Source organism: Camelus dromedarius, chromosome 12 (genome assembly GCF_036321535.1).
Source record: "Camelus dromedarius isolate mCamDro1 chromosome 12, mCamDro1.pat, whole genome shotgun sequence".
NCBI classification, from domain to species: Eukaryota; Metazoa; Chordata; class Mammalia; order Artiodactyla; family Camelidae; genus Camelus; species Camelus dromedarius.
In genome coordinates this window covers 7022213-7044305 of record NC_087447.1, presented here as the reverse complement: position 1 = coordinate 7044305, position 22093 = coordinate 7022213, and the positions used below count along the sequence as shown (strand labels likewise).

Genomic DNA, 22093 nt, shown 5'->3' with positions numbered 1-22093 from the left:
TGACACGTGGAAGAGACTGAAGCTGTCAACCACAGCAATCTGATTGTTTAGTCCAGCCCTGGCTCTGGTATTACAGGTGAGGCAACCAAGGCTCAGAGAAAGTAAGTTAGTAAAAGTCACAAAGCTAGTTCATATCAGGGCTGATCTAGAACCCAAATCTCTTGCTGTTCATGCATGGTGTTAAATTATACTTGGGGCAAGAATGTGGCAAGTTGGAAAAAGACCCCTAGTCAGAGGAGCCACAAGGGCTGGGGCAGGGTAGAGATCAGAAGGAAGCCTGTGGTGATTCTGGCCCCACATACCCCAGGGCCACTTCCCTCACTGACCTGCTCAGAAAGGCAGAGCCAGCCACACAGCCTGCCAGAGCTGGAAAGCACTTAAGAGCTCATCAAATCCTACCCCTTCATTTTCCAGATGAGAAAATAAGAACCAGAAAGGAAAGTGATTTTGCTGAGATCTGACTGTAAGCTAGTTGGAATGGCACTCAGATCACCAGATTCTGGAGCTGTGCCTTTGAGCAGCTTTGTAAAGCAGGCTGTGTTTGGACAGCCAGGCAAGGTGGTAAACACAACTTATCTCTAGTCCTCCAGTCCTCACATGCAACGGCTTCCCCTTTGGCCATCCTCCCCTCCAGTCCCAGGCCCTTCAGCAGCCCACCTCTTTTCGCCTCCCCACCCAAGGTAAAGGCATCAAAATGAGAGATTTCCAAGGGACCTCAGCAGTCCAGCCCCAATGTTTCCACTCACCACGGGAACCTTCCAGCATCTGACAGATAATAAGCTTTGTTTAAAGGCTAGAGGTGGTGACAAAGGCTCATTACCTTACAAGGTGACCCATTCTAATACTAGACATCTCTATGGTTAAAAAGTGATTCCTTTGTTCTGAGCTAAAATGAGTTTCCCTAAATTCCCGTATTTTGATCCTCTGTGGCCTCAACACAAGTCTAATATGTCTGTCTCAGATCAGCTGTTGGGTTACATGCAGAGTGAGGTCTGGGGTGAGGGTATAGCTCAGTGGCAGAGTGCATGCTTAGCATGCACGAAGTCCTGGGTTCCATCCCTAGTACCTCCATTTAAGAAGACGTTGGTGGTATAGTAGTGAGCATAGCTGCCTTCCCAGTACCTCCATTTAAAATAATAAACAAACAAACAAACAAACAAACCTAATTACCTCTCCCCACCACCAAAAAAAAAGACAGTTCAGATGTCCTGGTCTTCTCCAGGGACCCTAACCTACACTGATTCCCAGTTAATCTGATCAACTAATCTGCATTACTGTCTAGAGCCAAAGGGATAGGTAGGTGAGAAGCATTTATCTACTAAGAGACTGCACTTTGGGACCAAACTGGGTGAATTGAGGAGACATGATTTCTTGAGGGTCAGCAGGGCTCAGGACATTTAGTCTTGCAAGACCTCATTCTCTAACCCCGCCTGGGAAGTTTAAGGGTACAGTCTCCGCCTACCCAAAATGTTCTGTCAACAATAATCAGGGAAACACGGGAGGTTTCAGGCATTGTTTCTCTGTATCTTGAGACAAGAGTTTGCTCTAATTCACTAAATTCAGTCAATAACTCTTCATAAATAATTTATTGTCATTAGGAACCTAAGTGCTGGAGATGAAAGACCTAACTGGCCCATAGGGCAGTAAAATTCTCAGACTAGAGCATTTTAGAAAGTTACGTTCTTTTCTTAGCATTTTAAATTAGAAAAAACATTCCATTGTAAAGAGGTAAATGACAGGACAAACCCACAGGAGGACTCAGGGAGTTTGGGGCCCTCATTTTTCATGACTGGAGTGTCATAAGCAGAGGATGGAGTGGGAGGAGTCACTGCAAGAGACAATGCTCTTCCCACCGCTGCATTTAGAAGGCTCACTGGCTGCTCTTTCTGAAGAAATACCTAAACGGGAAGAGAGTGCTGCAGGAAGGAGAGCAGAGCAGGTTGAGACTCTTGAGGTCCACTTCCCTTCTCCCAGGTCCCATAGGGCTCCATTAGCTAGGGCATTCTGCTCTGAGGGACCACTGAATGGAAATTCAAGACTGAAACAGCATTTGAAAAGGCACCCAAGTTAGATTACACTCAGGAGGTAGAAAAGAAGAAGGAGAACCGCAACGGGAGGACTGAGCTCTAGACAGATAAAGGGATTTGCTAACTGTACTCAGCAAAAAGGACTCTGAAGACAGAGCCTAGATTTAGAGGGAAGAATGGAAACATTCTGGTAACCAAATCATCTGAATAGCCAAAGCACAATAAGGATAGTCTCTATCCAAGCAGCCTTATGGAATCAGGCCCAATGCTGGGCACATTGGGTAGCGTAGGCTGTATAAAAATGGACAAGACACAGTCTTTGTTAAATTCATGGTTAGGGCCCTTAGAAATCTCATTTCTTTCATCCATCCTAGACAAAATAGAGATTATGCAGGTAATCTCCTTTTTCTATTCTAATTTTCTTGAGAGAGTCAATGAAGACTTTGGAGCTACATTGCCCTGGGTCTCAGTTTGATGGCAGGAGAGCAGTCTGTCCTACCTTAGAAACCCAAAGAAGCCACTGGTTCCCAGCTCTGTGGGTCCTTCAGGTGGAGGTGGATTGTTTTGCTTCAATGGTGGGATAATCTTCCCTGCTGGGCTATCCTCCCACTTAGAATCTGCAAGGAAAACACTCAGGCAGGGAAAAGGTGTTAGTCCATGGGCTACCTTCACATGAGCCAAAGGCAGGACACTGAACATGAGCCAAGGACAGCCTCACACCAGGACTGTTTGAAGCCAGGTGAATTGTTTATTCTGATCTTCCCAATTTCATCTCAGCTCAGTAAGATGCTATTCTGACCTTGGAGTATTTTTTAGGTTAGGCCCCTGAGATTTTTACACTGCTCAAATCCCAGTTACCCACCACAGCTCGTGCGTCTTGACATGGAAAGAAAATTTGTTAAAGAATTCACTTGCTTACATGCCTTCGTTTATGATAACTGCAGTACATACTGAATCCTTATGCTGAGTGAAAGATCAGCAAGTTGAAAGGGCAACACTTCGACATACATTTCCAGCCCTTGCCAAGCATCTATCTGCACCTTCAATATTAACATTAATGCCCCAAAGGGTAGAGGAGAACAGTGTCCCAGAGGTTGTTCTCCAAGATAGAAAAGTAAAACACATCCCTCCCAACTCTGTAAAACTTATCACCCCATATGGAAATGTTTGGGAACTGTGGGAGATCAGTTTCACTATCAGAAACACAAGAAGGACATGCATTGCCTCCTTCACTCCTTTGGGAGCTGTGGGGGCTTCTAACACTCAAGAGCCGGCCCCTGGACTGGAGGATGACCAACAAGCACCTCCAAGGGAGCAAGGCACATCATCCACCGAGTGTGCCCAGACTCAGAGCTCTGTGCTGCTCTGCTCATCAGAGAACTAAAGAGGACAGCATGATAATTAGAGAAGAATAAATACGAATTTCCCAGAACCTACCCTGGTGTTGGACATCTGTGGTATCAAACGCTGGGGTCTCCTGCCATTCTTGCTGGGTTTTTCTTTCCCTGTTCTGATAAAAAGACCAAGAAGTCTTAAACTTTACTCCTTTATAGCTTGGTGGTCTGAACGCTATTTGCTGGGAAGGTGATTTCACATCAGTGCTGGGGCCTGGCTTCTGACTACCCAGGCAGGTTGTTTTCCTTCTCAGGAGTGTCCTTTTCCCATAGCAGCTTCCCAAACACTGTCCCTCTAAAATCATAATATTTAAGAGCCGAGAACAAACCAAGCTGGGTTTAACTTACCATTCCACGTTTCTTAGTGCCAACTATTGCCCAGGACAGAATATTGAGGTTTCAGAAACCTAGAGGACCTTTGCTTTACTTTGGAGGATAGTATACTCTCTGTGGTAAAACTGACATATAAACTAGGCATTATAAGACAGTGTGATAAGACCGCCCCATCAGTCCATGTAGTTTGTGGTGGCTGCTGAGGGGAACATGAGTAGAGTGGGTAGTAGTTAGTCACGGAAGACTTCACAGGAGAAGTATTATTTAGATGGGGCCGTGGTGGATGGCATCAAGGGGTCAGAGAGAATAGGGCATTCCAGACAAGGACATGATGCACAAGGGCATGCTGCCATTAACAAGTACATATGATCAGCAAGGCTACAGCCAGGGCAGCAGAAACATGACTATCCAGCCGACACGCTACAATGCAACCTTATTATTTTCCCTGTGCTACTGCTTTATAGACCTTCCTTTGTACTTTGAAGGGGACATCCTACAACCTGGTTCCAAGCCTATAATATTCTAGTAGACACCAGATAGTCAGAAACATGGTTTATACATTTTCTTTGAGAATCTTTGCCAACTGTTCACTCCCCTCACCCAGGCAGAACCCGAGGGCCTGACTACCCAGCAGTGCTGGCGAATTCCTTGAGCCATTTTGCTGGGGAAAGATATATAGCAAGGGGCCGCGGACTGTCAGGTGGCTCTGGGAGGGCAGAGGACAGAGCATAGGCTGATATTTCTGATAAGCTTTTCCATAAACCTCTCAAATTCCAGACCCCAAAGGCAGCCACCTAAGTCATATTCCTATAAAATATAAAGGAAACTCTGGGGAGGAAGGAGACCATCTCTTACTTCTTCTAGATAGGGTAGAGATGGAAATTAGAGGGCCCAGTTCTGATTTCTAGCTTGAGGGAATGATTCTTACAGATGTAGTGAAACTGTGGTTTGAGGTCTAAATTCTGCTGCACTGGCCCTAATGAAAGCATCTACTAAGCTTGGCAGTGGGGACTAGAAGGGCAAAGGCCCTAGGGCAGAGGCATAGCCTACCTCTGAACAGGGGAGATTTCCCTCATAAGATAGTTTAGCCTTTGTGCTTTGCGCTCTCCTGAAATCTTAACAGAGGTCTCCTCAGGCAAATGATGTAAGAGAGGAAAACCATTATAGCCTAAAATAAGACTGAAGATACCATCTAGGACATCCAATAAGACATAATACCCTGAAAACCTGATGCAAGCAAGGTTGTGCCCTGTATGTTCAGGGCCAGATCTGCTTAGAAATGCAGTTCAAGCAGAGGAGACAAAAACAAAAACAAAAACAAAAACAAAACACAGTCCGTTCACTTCTGGATCACTCATCTGCTCTCTCCTATTTTTTATCCTTTTAAAGTCTGGATCTCTAGATCTAGGAGCTGACATAACAAAGGTAGTAAGTCTGACCTTCCTTCCCATTCTCTTCAAAACACCTCTTGTGAAACAGAGACCTTATTCAGATATGTGTTGTATTCTTCTAAGCTTTCTCTGCACAGGCTCCCAATGCATTCAGATGTGCACAATCCACACTGACTGTGTTCTTACACGCTAACTTCTCCCAAAGGGGAGAGAGGATATTAAGCATTGGACCATAGGAGCAAATCAATTCTTCCAGCTCAAGTGACTTACACTAAGAATCGCTGTGATCACTTTAATTTAGGAGAAGTCTGCTCTCTGGGAACAGGGTCTACAATGGAGGCTGTCTCTGGGCTTTGAGTCAAAATCAATAAACATGTTCTTTTATTTTTTTGCTCAGAGTTTTTTTTTTCTAAATCCAGTATCAGGATGAAAAGGTAATTATGTTGAGTAAGAAACTGTGGGTACTGTTCTTAAGGGAGATGATGTGTCAAACTAAGAATAGGAAGGTACAAAGGGTAGAGAGTGAGGGAAATGTTCCTTTAATAGTAATTATCTTGGTTGTATAAAGTGTCTTTGTTCTCCAGAGCTTCATGTACTTTCTTGTACTTTCTCATTTTTTCTTCTTCCCTCTCTAAAGGATGACAAGTATAGAAGAAGGAAACCATATGCCTAAAATTACTCCATAGGCCAGTCAGCCATGGGCACAACAGGGCTCAATACCCTGCCCCTGCCCACAGAGGGAAAGGTCTGAGTCCTTAAGGGTTCATTCTTTCCCCAACTAAATGATAAGCTCCTGGGAAAAAACTAGGTTTTATATGTTTGGGTGCATCTCAGCACTTAACACAATGCCTTGCAAGCCGGAGACAGAACTGTTTAGAAATGAAAATCACTTCACTTTTCTACTTTAAAACGTTTTAGGGAATTCCTGTGATCTTGAAGGTGGCTTTAAGGCCTTTTATGATCCAGGCCATGCTGACCTCTCCAGTAACATTTCTCAGCACTGTACTCTATACACCAGGTGTGTTGGCTTCCAGTCACCAAAACTATTGTATTCTTTCCTCTTAGCTTTAGTTCTTTGAGCTACTCTGGGAACTCAATCTCACATCCACTTGATCTGAGTGAAGTTCTCCTTTGTGGTCCCTTTGTACCCTGTGCTTCTTTTATCCTTACAACATAGCACATCTATCAGTAATTGTCTGTCCAGCTTTACACTTTTGGCATTTTTAAGGGAAAGCATGATAGCCTTAGTATTTGACATATAGCAGACACTCAACAAATGTTTGCTGAATGAATATGTAAATGTTTGCTCCATAACTGATCATGTCATGGATCTTGGGAAGGTGAGGGAGGTGATCTGTGAGTGTTTGGATACTTAAGGTCAGACCCTCTTTGGTGAGATGGGATAGAAAAAAGAAAAGGCACAATCAACAGCTATTTGAAGAAAAAGGGTGCTATTTTAGAGACTACTATAGAAAAGAAGTCCCCAAATGGAGGAGTAGATGTATGAATATCTAAATGGAGAACAGACCTCATAAAATGAATCAAATACTACTGGGGCCAGCCCATCACTGCTCTAAATGTCTTCTCTTACCAGTGTCCTGTGTTGATATATATCTAGCTTGTTTGTAAAACCTATATGTTCCGAGACTCAGACTCCAGTGCAGATGAAAGAAAAAAGGTTTCTAAAAAAAATTCTAAACTGGATCCCACCTCAATGCAAGAGACCTATTTTCTTACTTCAACTGCGGAGTATAAGAAAGCAGTTTTTAAGCTAACAAAAGGATTCATCGATGTGTGTATTATGCAGCTACTTTTAGGACAGATTGTGGCAAGGGTGGAATGGTGAAAAGTTGTTCTGCAGATGGTGAAACCTGAGAATGAGTCCAGTGAATTCGGTCTGTACTTAGGACCAAGATGTGCTGGTAACAGGAATCCTGACTTGTAACAGAGCAGGAATAGCCAAGAGTCTTGAAGTCTCCATTTTGGTGCTTACCCTCCTGGTTTCCACAGGGGGCTTCTTTTTGCTGAGCCCTTGGCTGGAAGTCCCCATCTTGGCCCTGAGGTGGGAGAAAAAAGCCCAGGAAATGTTACTGGCAGCAACAACATCACCACATTCAAGTAAATGTGGCCCAAATGAATATTTCAGCAGGTTGGCTATTTTTATGCCACTCCTGGCCTGCAGACTAAATTGTATAGCCAAATTCTCTCTGGGTGCTGCTTTAATTCACAGTAGAATCACAATTTGGGATGTAGGGGCTGAGAAAAGGAAAATGTGATTGACAGCAGGTATTAGATTTTGAAATACTTGTTGTGCATCAAAACACAGAGAAAGGGAAGATGTGAGGCCTTGTCGCCATGGCAAATTTAGTCAAATGGAACTGAGCAAAGCTTCACACCTCCAAGTGCCCTCACATTTCACCTGGCTGGGAAGGGAACTGCCTAACTCTCCACTGACAAGTGCATTTTGAGGGTGTAGAGGTCAGCTCCTTTGAGGTCTATCCTCACTGCTCCTGTGTATCTTGGGGCCCACATAGTACCAGGAAAAAAACAGCTGCTGTTTCTAAACCTGAGCTGAAAGTACTTTGGGCTGGAGCACAAACCACACGTTGGATTATCCCAGTATCCCTATCTAAGTGCTAATATAAACGACTGAGTTGTTTTACAGACTCATTCTGTCCCTGACAGAAAACCAAAAGAAGAAAATTAGTAGCCTCCCCAATAGTAACTTCAATATATTAAGGGCTGTACTCAATACTCCCCCTCCAATAATTGATGCATTCCCTCTTGTAGACACTGGAACCAAAATGGAGACTTCAAGCCCCTTGGCTATTCCTGCTTTGCTACAAGTCAGGATTCCTATCACCAGCACTTCTTGGTCCTAGGTGCAGACTGAATTCACTGGACTCATTCTCAAGTTTCACCACCAGCAGAACAACTTTCCACCATTCTGTTTTTGCCACAACCTGTCCTGGCCTGGACTACATTTTAAGGTAGATTTCCAAAAGCTTATTGCTCACTGGGTAAAATAGGATTATATTTTATTTGTTCTCACTCTTTTGAAGGTTTCTCTATGTTCTTGTATAATATCCTGGGACTTCGTATCTTGTGCCTTGTGACTGTGTTTCTTGATAGTGCAACCGTAGTAAACACTCACTGACTTGGATTCACATGTTTAGATCTGGTTGCATTTCCCCCCAGCCTTCATCTTGATGAACAGAAGAATTCTACTTTGCTGAGGAAGGGACTGTGTTCAAATTACATTGCATACTGAAGGAAAAAATACGAAGCTGGAGGCATAACCCTCCCAGACTTCAGACAATACTACAAAGCTACAGTAATCAAAACAGCATGGTATTGGCACAAAAGCAGACATATGAATCAATGGAACAAAATACAGAGCCCAGAAATAAACCCATACACCTACAGTCAATTAATCTTTGACAAAGGAGACATTTTGAATATACAATAGAGAAAAGACAGTCTCTTTGGCAAGTGGTATTGGGAAAGCTGAACAGCTGCACGTAAATCAATGAAGTTAGAACACTCCCTCACACCATTTACAAAAATAAGCTCAAAATGGCTTAAAGACTAAAACATAAGACAGGATGCCATAAATCCTCTATAAGAGAACATAGGCAAAACATTCTTTGACATAAATCTTAGTAATGTTCTTCTGTGCAGTCTACCAAGGCAAAAGAAGTAAAAGCAAAAATGAACAAATGGGACTTAATCAAACTTATAAGCTTTTGCACAGCAAAGGAAACCACAAACAAGTGAAAAGACAACGTGGGACTGGGAGAATATATTTGCTAGTGATGTGACTGACAAGGGCTTAACTTCCAGAATATATGAACAGCTCATACAACTCAATACAAAAAAAATAAACAAGCCAATCAAAAAATTGGCAGAAGACCTAAACAGACATTTCTCCAAAGAAGACATACAGATGGCCAATAGGCACATGAAAAGATGCTCATTATGGCTAATTATCAGTGAAATACAAATCAAAACTACAATGAGGTATCACCTCACACTGGTCATCATGGCCATCATTAAAAAGTCCACAAATGATAAATGCTGGAAAGGGTGTAGAGAAAAGGGAACCCTCCTACACTGTTGGTAGGAATGCAATTTGGTGCAGCCACTATGGAAAACAGTATGGGGATTCCTTAAAAAACTAAAAATAGAGTCATCATATGATCCAGCAATCCCAGTCCTGAGCATATATCCAGAGAAAACTCTAAGTTGAAAAGATACATGTACCCCAATGTTCAGTGCAGCAGTAGTTACCAAGACATGGAAGAAACCTAAATGTCCATTGACAGATGATTGGATAAAGTTGTGGTGTGTGTATATATATATATGTACACATATACTTCTTTATGACTGAGTAGTATTCCATTATATATTTTACACATATTAAATATATTTTTAATAAAAATATATAATATATAGTAGAATACTACTCAGTCAAAAAAGAACGAAATAATGCCATTTGCAGCAACATGGATGGACCTAGAGATTACTATACTAAGTGAAGTAAGTCAGACATAGAAAGAGAAATATCATGATACCACTTACATGTGGAATCTAAAAAAATGACACAAATGAACTTATTTACAAAACAGAAATAGACTCACAGACACAGAAAACAAACCTATAGTTACCAAAGGGGAAGGGAGGGGGATAAATTAGGAGTTTGGGAATAGCAGATACAAACTGTTAGATATAAAATAGATAACAAGGTCCAACTGTATAGCACAGGGAACTATATTCAATAGCTTGTAATAACCTATTAATGAAAAAGAGTATATATATGTATAACTGAATCACTATGCTGTACACCAGAAGCTAATACAACATTGTAAATCAACTAGACTTCAATAAAAAACAAAAAATTACATTGCAAATATCAACTTGCTTCCTTTCCTTAGTCCACCTACTAGAATACACACTAGGCAGGTGTGAATGAAGCCCTGAGAGAGTGACTCACTCAAATACAAGATCAACCAGCAGCAGTAGCTGGCAAAGCCTAACTAGGATGCAGGGGTTAGCCCCTCTCCTGAGACCACTGACCTGTCCAGCCGTGGCCTGCTGGGGGAGCCGGGCACTTCTATGCGTTTTCGTTTCCTCATCATGGGTCCTGCTGCTTTCTTCTCTGCTAGGACCTTTAGAGAGGAACCAGACTCCTGTGACTCCTCCTTTTCCAGGTTTGCTCAAATGAAGGCACAGTGAAGAGAACTCCCCATCTTTAAACTGCCAAAGGCAACTTTTAACACCAGCTTTGCAAGTAAGGATAGATAATTCTGTTAGAGACATAGTCTCAGAAATCTAGCCAGGGGAAAAAGAATGTCTCATGTATACAATTCTGATTGGACTTGGGCAGCAACCAAGAGGCAAAAAAGAAGAGACAAGAGCAGGACTTTTTAGACAACAAGAAGCAATAAAGGCAATTTTCATTTCATACAAAAAAGGGAAACTTACCAACCCAAGAGGACTGCTGTTTATTGGTTTTCCTACAACAGGAAATTTCAGTGTCATAATGGATCAAGACTGTTTCACCTGGATTTCTGGCTATCATAGATTTCTCAGAACTGGTCCTAGACAAAACTTTGGTGTGTGCCCTTCTCTCATCCACCTGAGACCACTTTTCCTAGAAATACTGTCTTCAAACTTTCTTCCTCCCTTATTTTAAAACTATTGTTATCTAAAAATATTTTGATTCACACTATACTCTTATTACATAAAGTGGATGATCTCTATTACAAAAGGAAAAAGTGGAATATCTGGTTTCAGTGACAAATGAATTGGGGAGATATTCTGAGGTAAGGCTTTTATACCTTTTTTCAAATCAAATTGGCATGTGTTTCCTCATCCCTCTATTTCTAAAAATGGCAATGACCCTCAGAGATTAAAAATTGGGAGATATCTCTAAGACACCACTAAGGTGAGCCATTAAATATTCTAAAGTGGAAGGAATAATTTATATAGTAAGTATCTTTCACTGAGTGACTACTCTAGGTCAGACTTTGCACTTTCCATCTTCCAGTATTTATACATTTAATATTTTTAACAACTCAGTAAGATAGGTACTATTATTACTATTCACCATTTAACAAAGGTGGCATAGAAAGATTGAGTAATTTATCTGAGGTCATATAGCTATTAAGTGGCAAAGCCACCAAGATTTGAACCACACAGTCTGGGTTGAAGCACATGCTCCTGACTTCTGCACTGTGCAGTGCTGAGGCCCAGTCCGACTGCCTGTTTTGCCATATTAAATTTGCACTGCTGATCCATGGATGCTCAACCTTCCCTTTTTTCTTCTCCCCCACCCACACTTCTGTCATTCTACTTACTAGGTGACAGGTTTTCATGAAACCATTTCATCTCCACATACAGAGTGAAAACAAATGGGTAGGGAACCAAGACAATTTCCCCATGTTTGAATTTCAGGTGGGACACACTCTCCCATTTGCTTTTATCTGTGTAATGTGTTAAGGAGTGACGAAAGAAGCCAGCACAAATCCCTGAGTGCTATTTTAGAGAAAAGTCTCCCTCTCCTTTCCTTGACCTACCCTCCAAACTGCCTATGGGTTTGTTGCTTCCATTTGAATCTACAATGTGAGTCATAGTTCATTCCCACCCAGGAAAGAAAGGATACAGGGAAACACAATGAAGTGTTCTGTAGCAAATGGTTGCAGATTGTCCAAGTTTCCCAAGACTACACGAATAGAATCCTGAAAAAAAAAGAAATGATTTTAATACTGTCTAATCTCAGCCAATCTATCAACTTATCCTTGTTATATCCTATATTCTTTTAAAGCTGAGCTGTTCCCTGAATATGCCTTCTGTTTCTCCATGTCTGTGCTCTTGCGTTGTCTCTTCCCTCTGCCTGAAATACCCTTTGAACTCATCAGCATATGATGAAATTCTACCTGTCCTTTTATGGTACAGTTCAAAAGCCATCTCCTCCAGAAACTTTTCCCTGATTTCCCAAGTGGCATTAACTATTGGTCTCAAATATTACAGTAGTTAGCCTTGGGCCTTTACTATATTCCATGTATATATTTTTATTTTCCCTACTGAGAAATCTCCTTAAAGTAGAATATACTTGATTTACCTTAGCATCCCTTCTATGGTGTCTACCATAGTAGGTGGAGCATAACAGGTCCTCAGCAAATATATACTGAATTAATGAATAACACTGATATTTACCGATATATACTTATTTTGCTTTTACTTAAGTCAAACCTTTTCTTCTACTCGCTTAAAATATTAATTTATCTCTAATTAACCTATGCTTGTTAGTATACAATAATTAAACAATTTGGTATCGTAAAAAGACTACTGAATTTTTGTGTGAAAAATGTGTGAATTTCAGTCTCAGCTTTGTCATTTCATCTCTAAGACTCATTTTCCTCATATTTGGGCTCACAGAAAACAGAAACTATGCCATGTTCATCTTTGTATTATCTCTATTAGCATAGTATCTAGCTTATAATTTTAATAGCTAGCATTTATTAAGTAATCACTATGGCAAGTGTTACTATTTTTATACATATTAATTTAATACTCATAAAAACCTTATAAGATAGACAGTTCTATCATCCCCATTTTACCAATGAGGAAACTGAGACAAAGGGGTAAAATAACTTATTGAAGGTTACACAAGTAGCAATGGTGTAGCTAAGGTATGAACCCAGGCAGTGGGGTTCTAGAGCATATGCTCCTAACCTTTGGGATACATTGCCTATCAATAAATGCTTTCTAAATGAACGAAAGGGGATGATAATATTTGCCTAAAACTAATGAGAGTAAGAGAAAGAACATAAAAAGCTCTTTAAAACCTTTTAATATAGTTTAAATTTATGTAAGTGCTCTCTAGCCATCATTAATTGAGCTACTATGTGGCAGGAATTGCACACATCTATTTCTAATCCTCACCACAATCTTCAAAACTGGATTATTTTTCAATCTCATTGACAGGTAAGGAAACAGACTCAGAGAAGGTAGGTAACTTTCCTGAAGTCACGCTGTGAAGGCAGAACCAGAGTTCAAATCCAGGTTTCACTGCCTCTAAAGTCTATGCTCTCTCTTACTATGTTGCTTTGAGCTTTTCTCTGTCCAAATTAAGTGAAGCAAAGTGAAATAAATTTTACTCTACTCATAATTAAAATGAGCAGAAAACTGTCATGGTCCTATATGAACACAATTGTTATTTATAATGATGCCTCTGAGGTCCTGGAAGATCCTAATGTATCTTTCAACACATAGCTGAAGAGCCACAAGTACCTTTACGACTTTGACTCAAATTTTTGGTTTCACAGTTTTGTGTTTGTGTATTTAATTATATTAAAATGCTTTGAAATGTGGCAGCATATGCCTTCATAAATCACAACAGTCATAGATCACTCAGCTGTGAAGTTAGAAAAGAATCCACTAGTTACAACTGAGGCAATTAAGACCCAGAGAGCTTTGTGATTTGCCCAGGTTCACACAGCTAACTAGTGGCTAAAGAGGACTGGAATCCAGGGTCAGCCCCCAGAACTCTAACTTCGCGTCCGATGCTTTCACCCATTTACAAATTTGTCCACTTGCTCAGTCTTCTTCCTGTGAGCGAACCTAAAGTTACAGGAGCTGGGTAGAAAAGGAATGAAAATGAAGTGGGAATAAAGCAACTGCAAATGTTTCCAATTAAAATGAAGACACAGCAGCCTTGTCTGTGTATTTACAGTTGAGTTTCCTGAACGTCAAGTACCAGGCAGTGGTTGGGATGGTGAGGTTTCCCAGAGCCCTGGAAGGCATCAGTCTTCCGGAAGCTTTGTCTGTGCCAGCTGCCACAAAAGAGAGCTGCCGGTGGCTGGGAATTCTAGTGGAAACAAAATAACTCTTAGCCTCAAAGGTGCTGACACTTCAACTAGGAGAACTGAGAAAGAATACAGGCTTTAATTTCCCTGGAAAAACAGTAACGTTTCTTTGCAGAGGAAATGTGGCAGGGAGAAGCCAAGTAATCAAGTGGAGGTTGTGACTCAGTTTGCAGGAAATAATTAAAATCTGAGTAAGGATGCATCCTCAGCTTAAAGAATAATATTCCCAGAAGTTGTCTGCTTCTTTCCCTACCTCCAGCTCCTGGACGATGACATCCTTATTTTCTACATCTTCCCCTCTAGAAGTAAACAGACAAGAGAGATAAGAAAGCCAAGAAGGAAAGCTCTGTAGACAATAGACTCTAGTAGAGCAAAAATGACACTTCCCCTGAGCTAAGGGAACATAACTAAGTAACAATTGTGTGTGCTGACCCAGTGCTCAAGGGAAGAAGAGATCACCTAGGTGCTGTGGTCTGAGAACAGATACAAGGCTGTTGGAAAATATCTTCTCCATTAACGAGGGTGCCAAGACCTGAAATTCCCACTGTGAAAGTTAATTATTTGTTAGACCTGTTGTACAAGTGTAGTCTGTGAACCCCTAGGGGTCCTCAAGACACTTTCAAGGAGTCTCCAAATGCAAAATTAGTTTCATAATAATACTAAGATGTTATTTGCCTTTTTCACTATATTAACATTTGTAATCAGTAGTGTAAAATCAATGGTGAGCAAAATTGCTGGTGCCTTAGCATAAATCTAGCCAGATGCAGTAAACTGTACTAGCAGTTATAGTTATCTTTTCTGTTACACAGGGGAAAAAAATCATTTCATTTAATATTTTAGAAGAAGTAGTAAAAAAAAAAATCAAAAATCCTATAAATCTCAACCTTGAAAACAGGTCTTTTACATATATTATGTATAATAAAACAGGACGTATGCATAGAGCACTTCAGCTGCATACCAAAACATGATGGTTGTCTTGAGGAAAAGCATTAGTGCGACTATTCAAGTTGCAAATTGAACTACCTGCTTTCTTCATGGAATGACATTTTACTTGAATGATCAGAAGACAAACAAACTATAGTTGTTATTCAGACTTGGGAATGTGACAGACATTTTCTCAAAAATGAACAATCAGCTTATCAATGCAAGGAAAACAACTGACAGTATTTGTTGTCAAGGATAAATTTTGGGATTTCAAGCAAAATTTTGAATTTTAGAAAAATTCTATCCATGACTGTGAGGTTGACAGCTTCCAAATACTTAAAAATATTTTTCTGATAAGAATGGTAGTGATATTAGCAAATACGATTTTTTTGTTATTGTATGATGAAATGTGTTGACATCTGAATGATCTGCATGAGTCAGTGAACCAATATTTACCAAACGGCCAATGAAACATACCACATTACAGAACAATTCTAGGTAAAAGATTCATTCAAAGAACAAGGTAGACCAATGGATTTTAATGTAGCAGAGTTCAGAAAGTTCAGTGATTAAACTTCAGATTCCACATTGTAACTAACCTTTAAAAACCTGCCAAGTTTAAAAAAACAAAACTACCACTTGTCAAGTTTTGATGTAGGGTCGAAGAATAATATCCACAATGATCTGAGAAGGCTATTAATATATTCCTAACTTTCCCAACTACAAATCTGTGTAAGGCCAGATTTTTTTCATACAATTCAACCAAAAAAAAAAAAATTCATAACAGATTAAAGGTAGAAGCAAATATGATAATCTAGCAGTTTTCTATTAAGGCAGACATTAATGAGATTTTCAGAAATTTAAAACAATGCTAATCTTCTCATTAATTTTTTGTTTTGGAAAATATAGTTATTTTTGTTTGTTTTTCTGGGGGAGAGAGGAAATTAGGTTTATTAATTTTTTAATGGAGGTACTAGGGATTGAACCCAGGACACTGTGCATGCTAGGCATGCACTCTACCACTGAGCTACACCCTCCCCTGGAAAATATAATCATTTTTAATAAAAATGTGTTAATACCTAATAGATATATTACTATTTTAAAGTTAATTAATACATTTTAAATTGGGGGAAAATATATATAACCTAAAATTTTCCATTTTAACCATTTTTAAGTATACAATTCAGTGGTATTAATTACATTCACAACCATGGTGTACAACCATCACCACTACCTATTTCCAAAGCTTATTGTGGGGGAGGGTATAGATCAGTGGTAGAGTGCATGCCTAGCATGCACAAGGTCCTGGGTTCAATCCCTAGTATCTCCACCAATTATCCCCCCCGCCAAAAAATTACAAAGCTCATCTCCACAAATAGAAACACTGTACTTACTAAGCAATAACTCCTCATTCTCCCCTCCACCTAGCCCTTAGTGACCTCTAGTCTACTTTCTGTCTCTATCACTTTTCCTATTTTAATACTTCATATAAGCGGAATCATACAATATTTGTATTTTTGCAACTAGCATACACCTGGGAATGAAATTGCTGGGTCACATGTTAATTCTATGTTTAACTTTTTGAGGAACTGCCAAACTGTTTTCCGTAAAGGCTGCCCCATTTTACATTCCCACTAGCCATGTATGAGGGTTCCAATATTTCCACACCCTTGCCAACAACTGGTATTTTTTGTTTTCTAAATTATAGCCATCCTAGTAGGTGTAAAGTGGCATATCATTGTGGTTTTGATTCGTATTTTCCTAGTGACTAATGATACTTGTGCTTACTGGCCATTTGTATATCTTTAGAGAAATGTCTATTCAAGTCCTTTGTCCATTTTTAATTGGATTGCTTATCTTTTTGTTGGTAAATTGTAGTTCTTTATATATTCTGGATATTAAGCTCTTATCAGATATATGATTTGCAAATATTTTCTCCCATCTGTGATTTGCCTTCTCATTCTGTTGGTAGTGTTCTTAAATGCCCAATCAAAAAAATTAAATAAGTCCAATTTATCTAATATCTTTTGTTGCCTGTGTGTTTGGTATTTTAAGACACCACTTCTAAATCCAAAATCAAGATTTGCCCCTATGTTTTTTCTAAGTTTTTTTTATGACTTACTCTCTTAAATTTAGGTCTTTGATTCCTTTTTGGTTAACTGTTGTATATTGTGTAAGGTAAGGGTCTAACTTTATTCTTCTGAATGTGGATATTCAGTTTTCTCAAAATCATTTGTTAGAGACTGTTCTTTCCTCATTGAATGGTCTTAGCATTCTAGTCAAAAATCACTTGACTATAGATATTTACTTCTGGGCTCTCAATTCTATACTATTGGTCTATACGTCTGTCCTTATACCAGTACCATAATTTGTGCGTGTGTGTGTGCATTTGTCTTAACCTTTTTATTAATTGAGGCATAACTGACATATAACATATTAACTTCAGGTGTATAACATAACAATTCAATATTTGAATACACTGCAAAATGATTGATCACAATAACTCTATTTAACATCCGTCACTGCACAGTTACAAAAAATTTTTTTCTTGTGATAAGAAGTTTTAAGATCTATTCTCTTAGCAACTTTCAAATATGCAATATGGTATTATTAACTATTGTCACCATGCTGTACATTACACCCCCAGGACTTACTGATTTTATAACTAGAAGCTTGTACCTTTTGACCCCTTCTTCACCCATTTTGCTCACCCCTACACCCCACCTCTGGCAACCACCAATCTGTTCTTTGTATCTATAATTTCAGTTTTTTTGGGGGGGAGTTTTTTCTTTAGATTCCACCTATAAGTGAGATAACGCAGTATTTGTCTTTTTCTGTCCTGCTTCACTTAGCATAATGCTCTCCATGTTGTCACAAATGGCAAGATCAAAAGTCTTGCTTTATTTGAGGAAATGGCCAGCACCATATTTTTTGCTTACTTGAGGCTTTGTTATAAGTTTTTAAATTGGGAAGTATGAGTATTCCAACTTTGTTCTTTTTCAAGATTATTTTGGCAATTTGGGGTTCCTTGAAATTCCATATAAATTTTAGGATTGGTTTGTACATTTTTGCAAAAAAAAAAAAGCCATTAGGATTTTTGACATGGATTGCTTTGAATCTGCTGATTGCTTTGAGTACTGTTTTCATCTTAATAATATTAAGTCTTCCAATCTATGAACACAAGATGTCTATTTAGGTCTCCTTTAATTTCTTTCAGCAGTACTTTGTAGTTTTCAGTGTGCAAATCTTGCATCTCACTGGTTAAATTTATTGCTAAGTATTTTTTCTTTTTGATGCTATTACAAATGAAATTGTTTTCCTAATTTTCAGATTGTTTGTTGCTACTGTATACAAATCAATGTTGTATACACTAAAACTGAGTTAGTATCCTGAAACTTTGCTGAATTCACTGATCATCTCTAATAGTTTTTGTTAGTTTGTGTGGATTCTTTAGGGTTTTCTGTATATAAAATCATGTGGTCTGCAAAGAGAGATAGTTTCACTTCTTCTTTTCTAATTTGTATGCATTTTATTTCTTTTTCTTGACTAATTTCTCTGGCTAGAACTCTGGTACTATGTTGAATAGAAATGATAAAAGTGAGCACCCTTGTCTTGCTCCTGATCTTAATGAAAAAGCTTTAAGTTTTTCACAACTGAGTATGATGTTAGCTGTGGGTTTTTTATATATGGCCTTTATGCTGAGGGAAGTTCCCTTCTACTCCTAGTTTATTGAGTGTTTTTATCATAAAAGGGTGTTGGATTTGATCAAGTGCCTTTTTTGCATCAACTGAGATGATCATGTGTTTTTTCCCCCTTCTTTCTATTGATGTAATGTATTATATTAATTGATTTTTATATGTTGAACTATCCTTGCATTCCTGGGGTAAGTCCCAGGGGTTTAAACAATACCAATCTTCTAATTAATTCTTTAAAAAAAGTTATTTTTAATAAAATGTTATTCATTAACATTTAATGATACATTATTTTAAAATTAATAAGTTTATTATTTTATCTATCTGATAAATACTGACAAGTATAACCCACTTAATCAAAAACTCTTTGGAATTCTCAATTTTAAGAGTGCACAGGGGTCCTGAGATTAAAAAAATTTGAGAACCACTGCCCCAAAGGTATGCCATCGCTAATTAAAAAACTTACACGAATAATACATATACAGAATATAAAATACTTGGGAAAGAGTCCTACAAGGTGCTGCTTCAGTCAGTCTCCCAGATTAGGTGAAGGCAGAGAAGGAATGACCTGTAGGAATGTACTAACCTGTGTTTGCAAAGGCTACTCTCCTGACTTTAAAATTACCTGATGTTGTTGCCATATCTGATTTTGAATTTATATACATTGGATCCTGCATGAAGAAACCTTGTCTCTGGAAATGGGTAGGTGAAAGGTTTTAAACCCATTGCTTCCAAACGATAGCCTAAATAAAGTAGAGACATTAGAGAATTATTTAACAGCTAAAGATGGTTCCTTATGTACAGGAAAGAGAGCCTGCCCAATCTGTAGTACTTCTTCATGAGTAAAATGTCTAGTTCTCAGTACCACTGCCCATGTCCCAGGCTCAGTTCTGACGTTAATTACCTGGACCATTTTCTTACCTGCGTGGACAGGATATATGGTGTTTGGGGACAACCTCTATACTTGAAATCAAAAGATCTGAGTTGAAGTTTTGTTTATCTTATAACCTTGTGCAATTTACTTCTCTTCCATGAAATTAATGATACTAACATCTGACGACTCACAGGGTTTTTGTTAGGACTAAATCTACCTCCAAAATATCTCTTGAATCTATTTTTCTCCCTTGTCCCCATTTTCCCTGGAACCTAGGCCAATGTAAAGAGGACTAAAGTCAAATAATGAAACAATTCAAAGGATGCACCAATAAGAAGCACAATCAGGAAGACCTCTGCTATTAATTTTAGATGAAGTTTAGCACACGTCCCTGCCACAACCAATGCAGTAAATCAGGATGTATACTAACGTTTTCCAGTGTTGCCAAGGAATACCTTATCTTCCCTACCTCTCAACTATTCTTCCTCTTCACCACTTATGAGACTGCCCTATGCCACAAGAGTGCCTACCATCCTCCTAGCAGTAATTAGTTTTAATTTTCTTATTCCAGAATCTCTGCTCATTTAAGGTCCTCTCTGTGGGAAACTCAGGAGAAGGGAGAAATGGAAAGAGAAGTATGGCATGTCTATTCTACTCCAAGAGGGCATTTGGTATGCACTCAGAAGTAAGACTCAAGCACACTGTGATTTTCTAAGTCACCAGACTTTTCTGTGCCTCTTTTTATTTGTAAAGTAGAGATAATAAATCCTGCACTTTCTGGAAGTTTAAATAATAAATAATGAGAGTAAGAGGTCCAGAGTTCCTAGGATCAAATCAACCTATATACAGTGAGAGGTATAGATTTAGAGGCAGCTGGTATGGGATAGATAGAACAAGCACAAAGTAAGAATAAATTAGGTTTTAATCTCAGCTCAATTGTCCATATATAGTTTCTCTGGGCTTTGGTTTTCTTATTTATAAAATAACAACAACAACTTTTTGTCATACCCTCTTCTAAGACTTTATATATAATTTCACTTAATCCTCACAACAAGCCTATGAAATAAGTAGTCTAAATTTGATAGATGAGGAAATTGAGGCACTGAGAGATGAAGAAAGCTTTCAATGGCTATGAATGTTGGAACTAGGATTCAAACTGAGGCAGTATAAATTCAGACTTGATGCTCTTAATCACTTTTACACTCTGCTTTCTGGGATTATTAGGAAGAAAAAAATGAGATAATGAACATAAAATTATTTTATAAGTACTAAAATATTATACACACATAAAGGACTATTTTCATTATTCTTTCTTCTCCATTACCCTGATACCACGTCTACTCAGCAGGGAAAACTCTAGAATGGTAAAGTCAGAAGATCTATGTGCCCAAAGAATGGAATTTCCCACAATTTCTAAAGTTCAAGTCTGGGGCTGCCAGTAAAGAGATATCCCAGTGTCTGATCCTGGCTGCCTGGGATTAGAGTGACAGGAGGCTGGAGCCAGAGCCCGAGACTATTTAGACTGGAATTACAGTCAAAAGTGAAAAGAAATAGTTGGTGCCAACTGCAGAGTTACCAGAGGGGAAATACTGTTCATATCCTGAGAAAAACTTGCAGATTCCCCATGTCCAAGGCATGGCAGGAACCCAGGCTAGATTTGATGGTGTTTTTGGTGGCTGTGCTAAGTAGGCAGGGAGCCCACCTGGTGAGACTTAGGTCGCTGCCACAAATAATTAGCCCTTAATAATTCAGAAGGTTCTTCTAAAATGCAGTCACTTCTTTCCACAGACTAAGGACTGAGGGCATCAGAGCAAAGGAAATGAAGAACATTTGCTGGAAATGACAATCCAGAGAGGAAACTTCATGTGCTGTGCCACAGCTGGCTGTCTGAAAGAAGTAAAAACAACTCTCTTCTAGCTGGGGCCTGTTCCTGTTAATTGCTGGCTGTCCGCTTCAGAAACAAACACCACACACTAATTGCCTTATTTGAAAATAAAGATTAGACTGTATAATCCCAAACAACCACATAGTAGTAGTGGTTCAAAGATTTCATAAGGTTGTTTTCCAACATGAGTACTGCAGTCATGGTGACACTATGTCTCAAGAACTATTATTAAATTGATGGGATCTTGCAGATGAAGGGTCAGACTCTCAACCAATTCTAGGTGATCAGAAAACATGATGCCTTTAAAACAAGGGAAGTTATAGGCAATATGGGATAGTGGGAAAGACATAGGATTTGGAAATGGAGGACCAAGGCCTGAGCCCTAGCCCTGCCTCTTACCAGTCATTAGACCCTGACCAAGTCACTTAGCCTCTTCATTTCTCAGATTTCTACATCTACAAATGGGGATTCCATCTACCCCTGGGATTACTGTGGGGATTAAATGAGATAATACTCTAAATGGCACTTCATAAACTCTGGACTATTCTATAAACATTAGCTGTTTTGATAGATTTGAAGAGTTTCTCTCTTAATGCTTTACTAGCAAATTCAAGATAATCAGCAAAACTGATTAGCTTTAATGTCAGTGCAAGATCTGACAAATCCTAATTAAGAATCTCTCCTTGAAAATCCCCAATAATAG

At 39.1% G+C, this 22093-nt stretch overlaps 1 protein-coding gene across 1 annotated transcript; it reads right to left on the bottom strand.

Annotated features, from left to right (window-relative positions):
* Positions 1-1870: 1870 nt before the first annotated feature.
* On the bottom strand, positions 1871-19410 carry MAJIN (membrane anchored junction protein). Its single transcript, XM_064491801.1, is given in 10 exon segments — positions 1871-1898; positions 2527-2644; positions 3465-3537; positions 7139-7202; positions 10222-10427; positions 10630-10661; positions 11505-11630; positions 11810-11885; positions 14269-14314; positions 19257-19410. Coding segments are annotated over 10 exon segments (906 nt in total). The 5' UTR covers positions 19394-19410.
* Positions 19411-22093: the final 2683 nt, after the last annotated feature.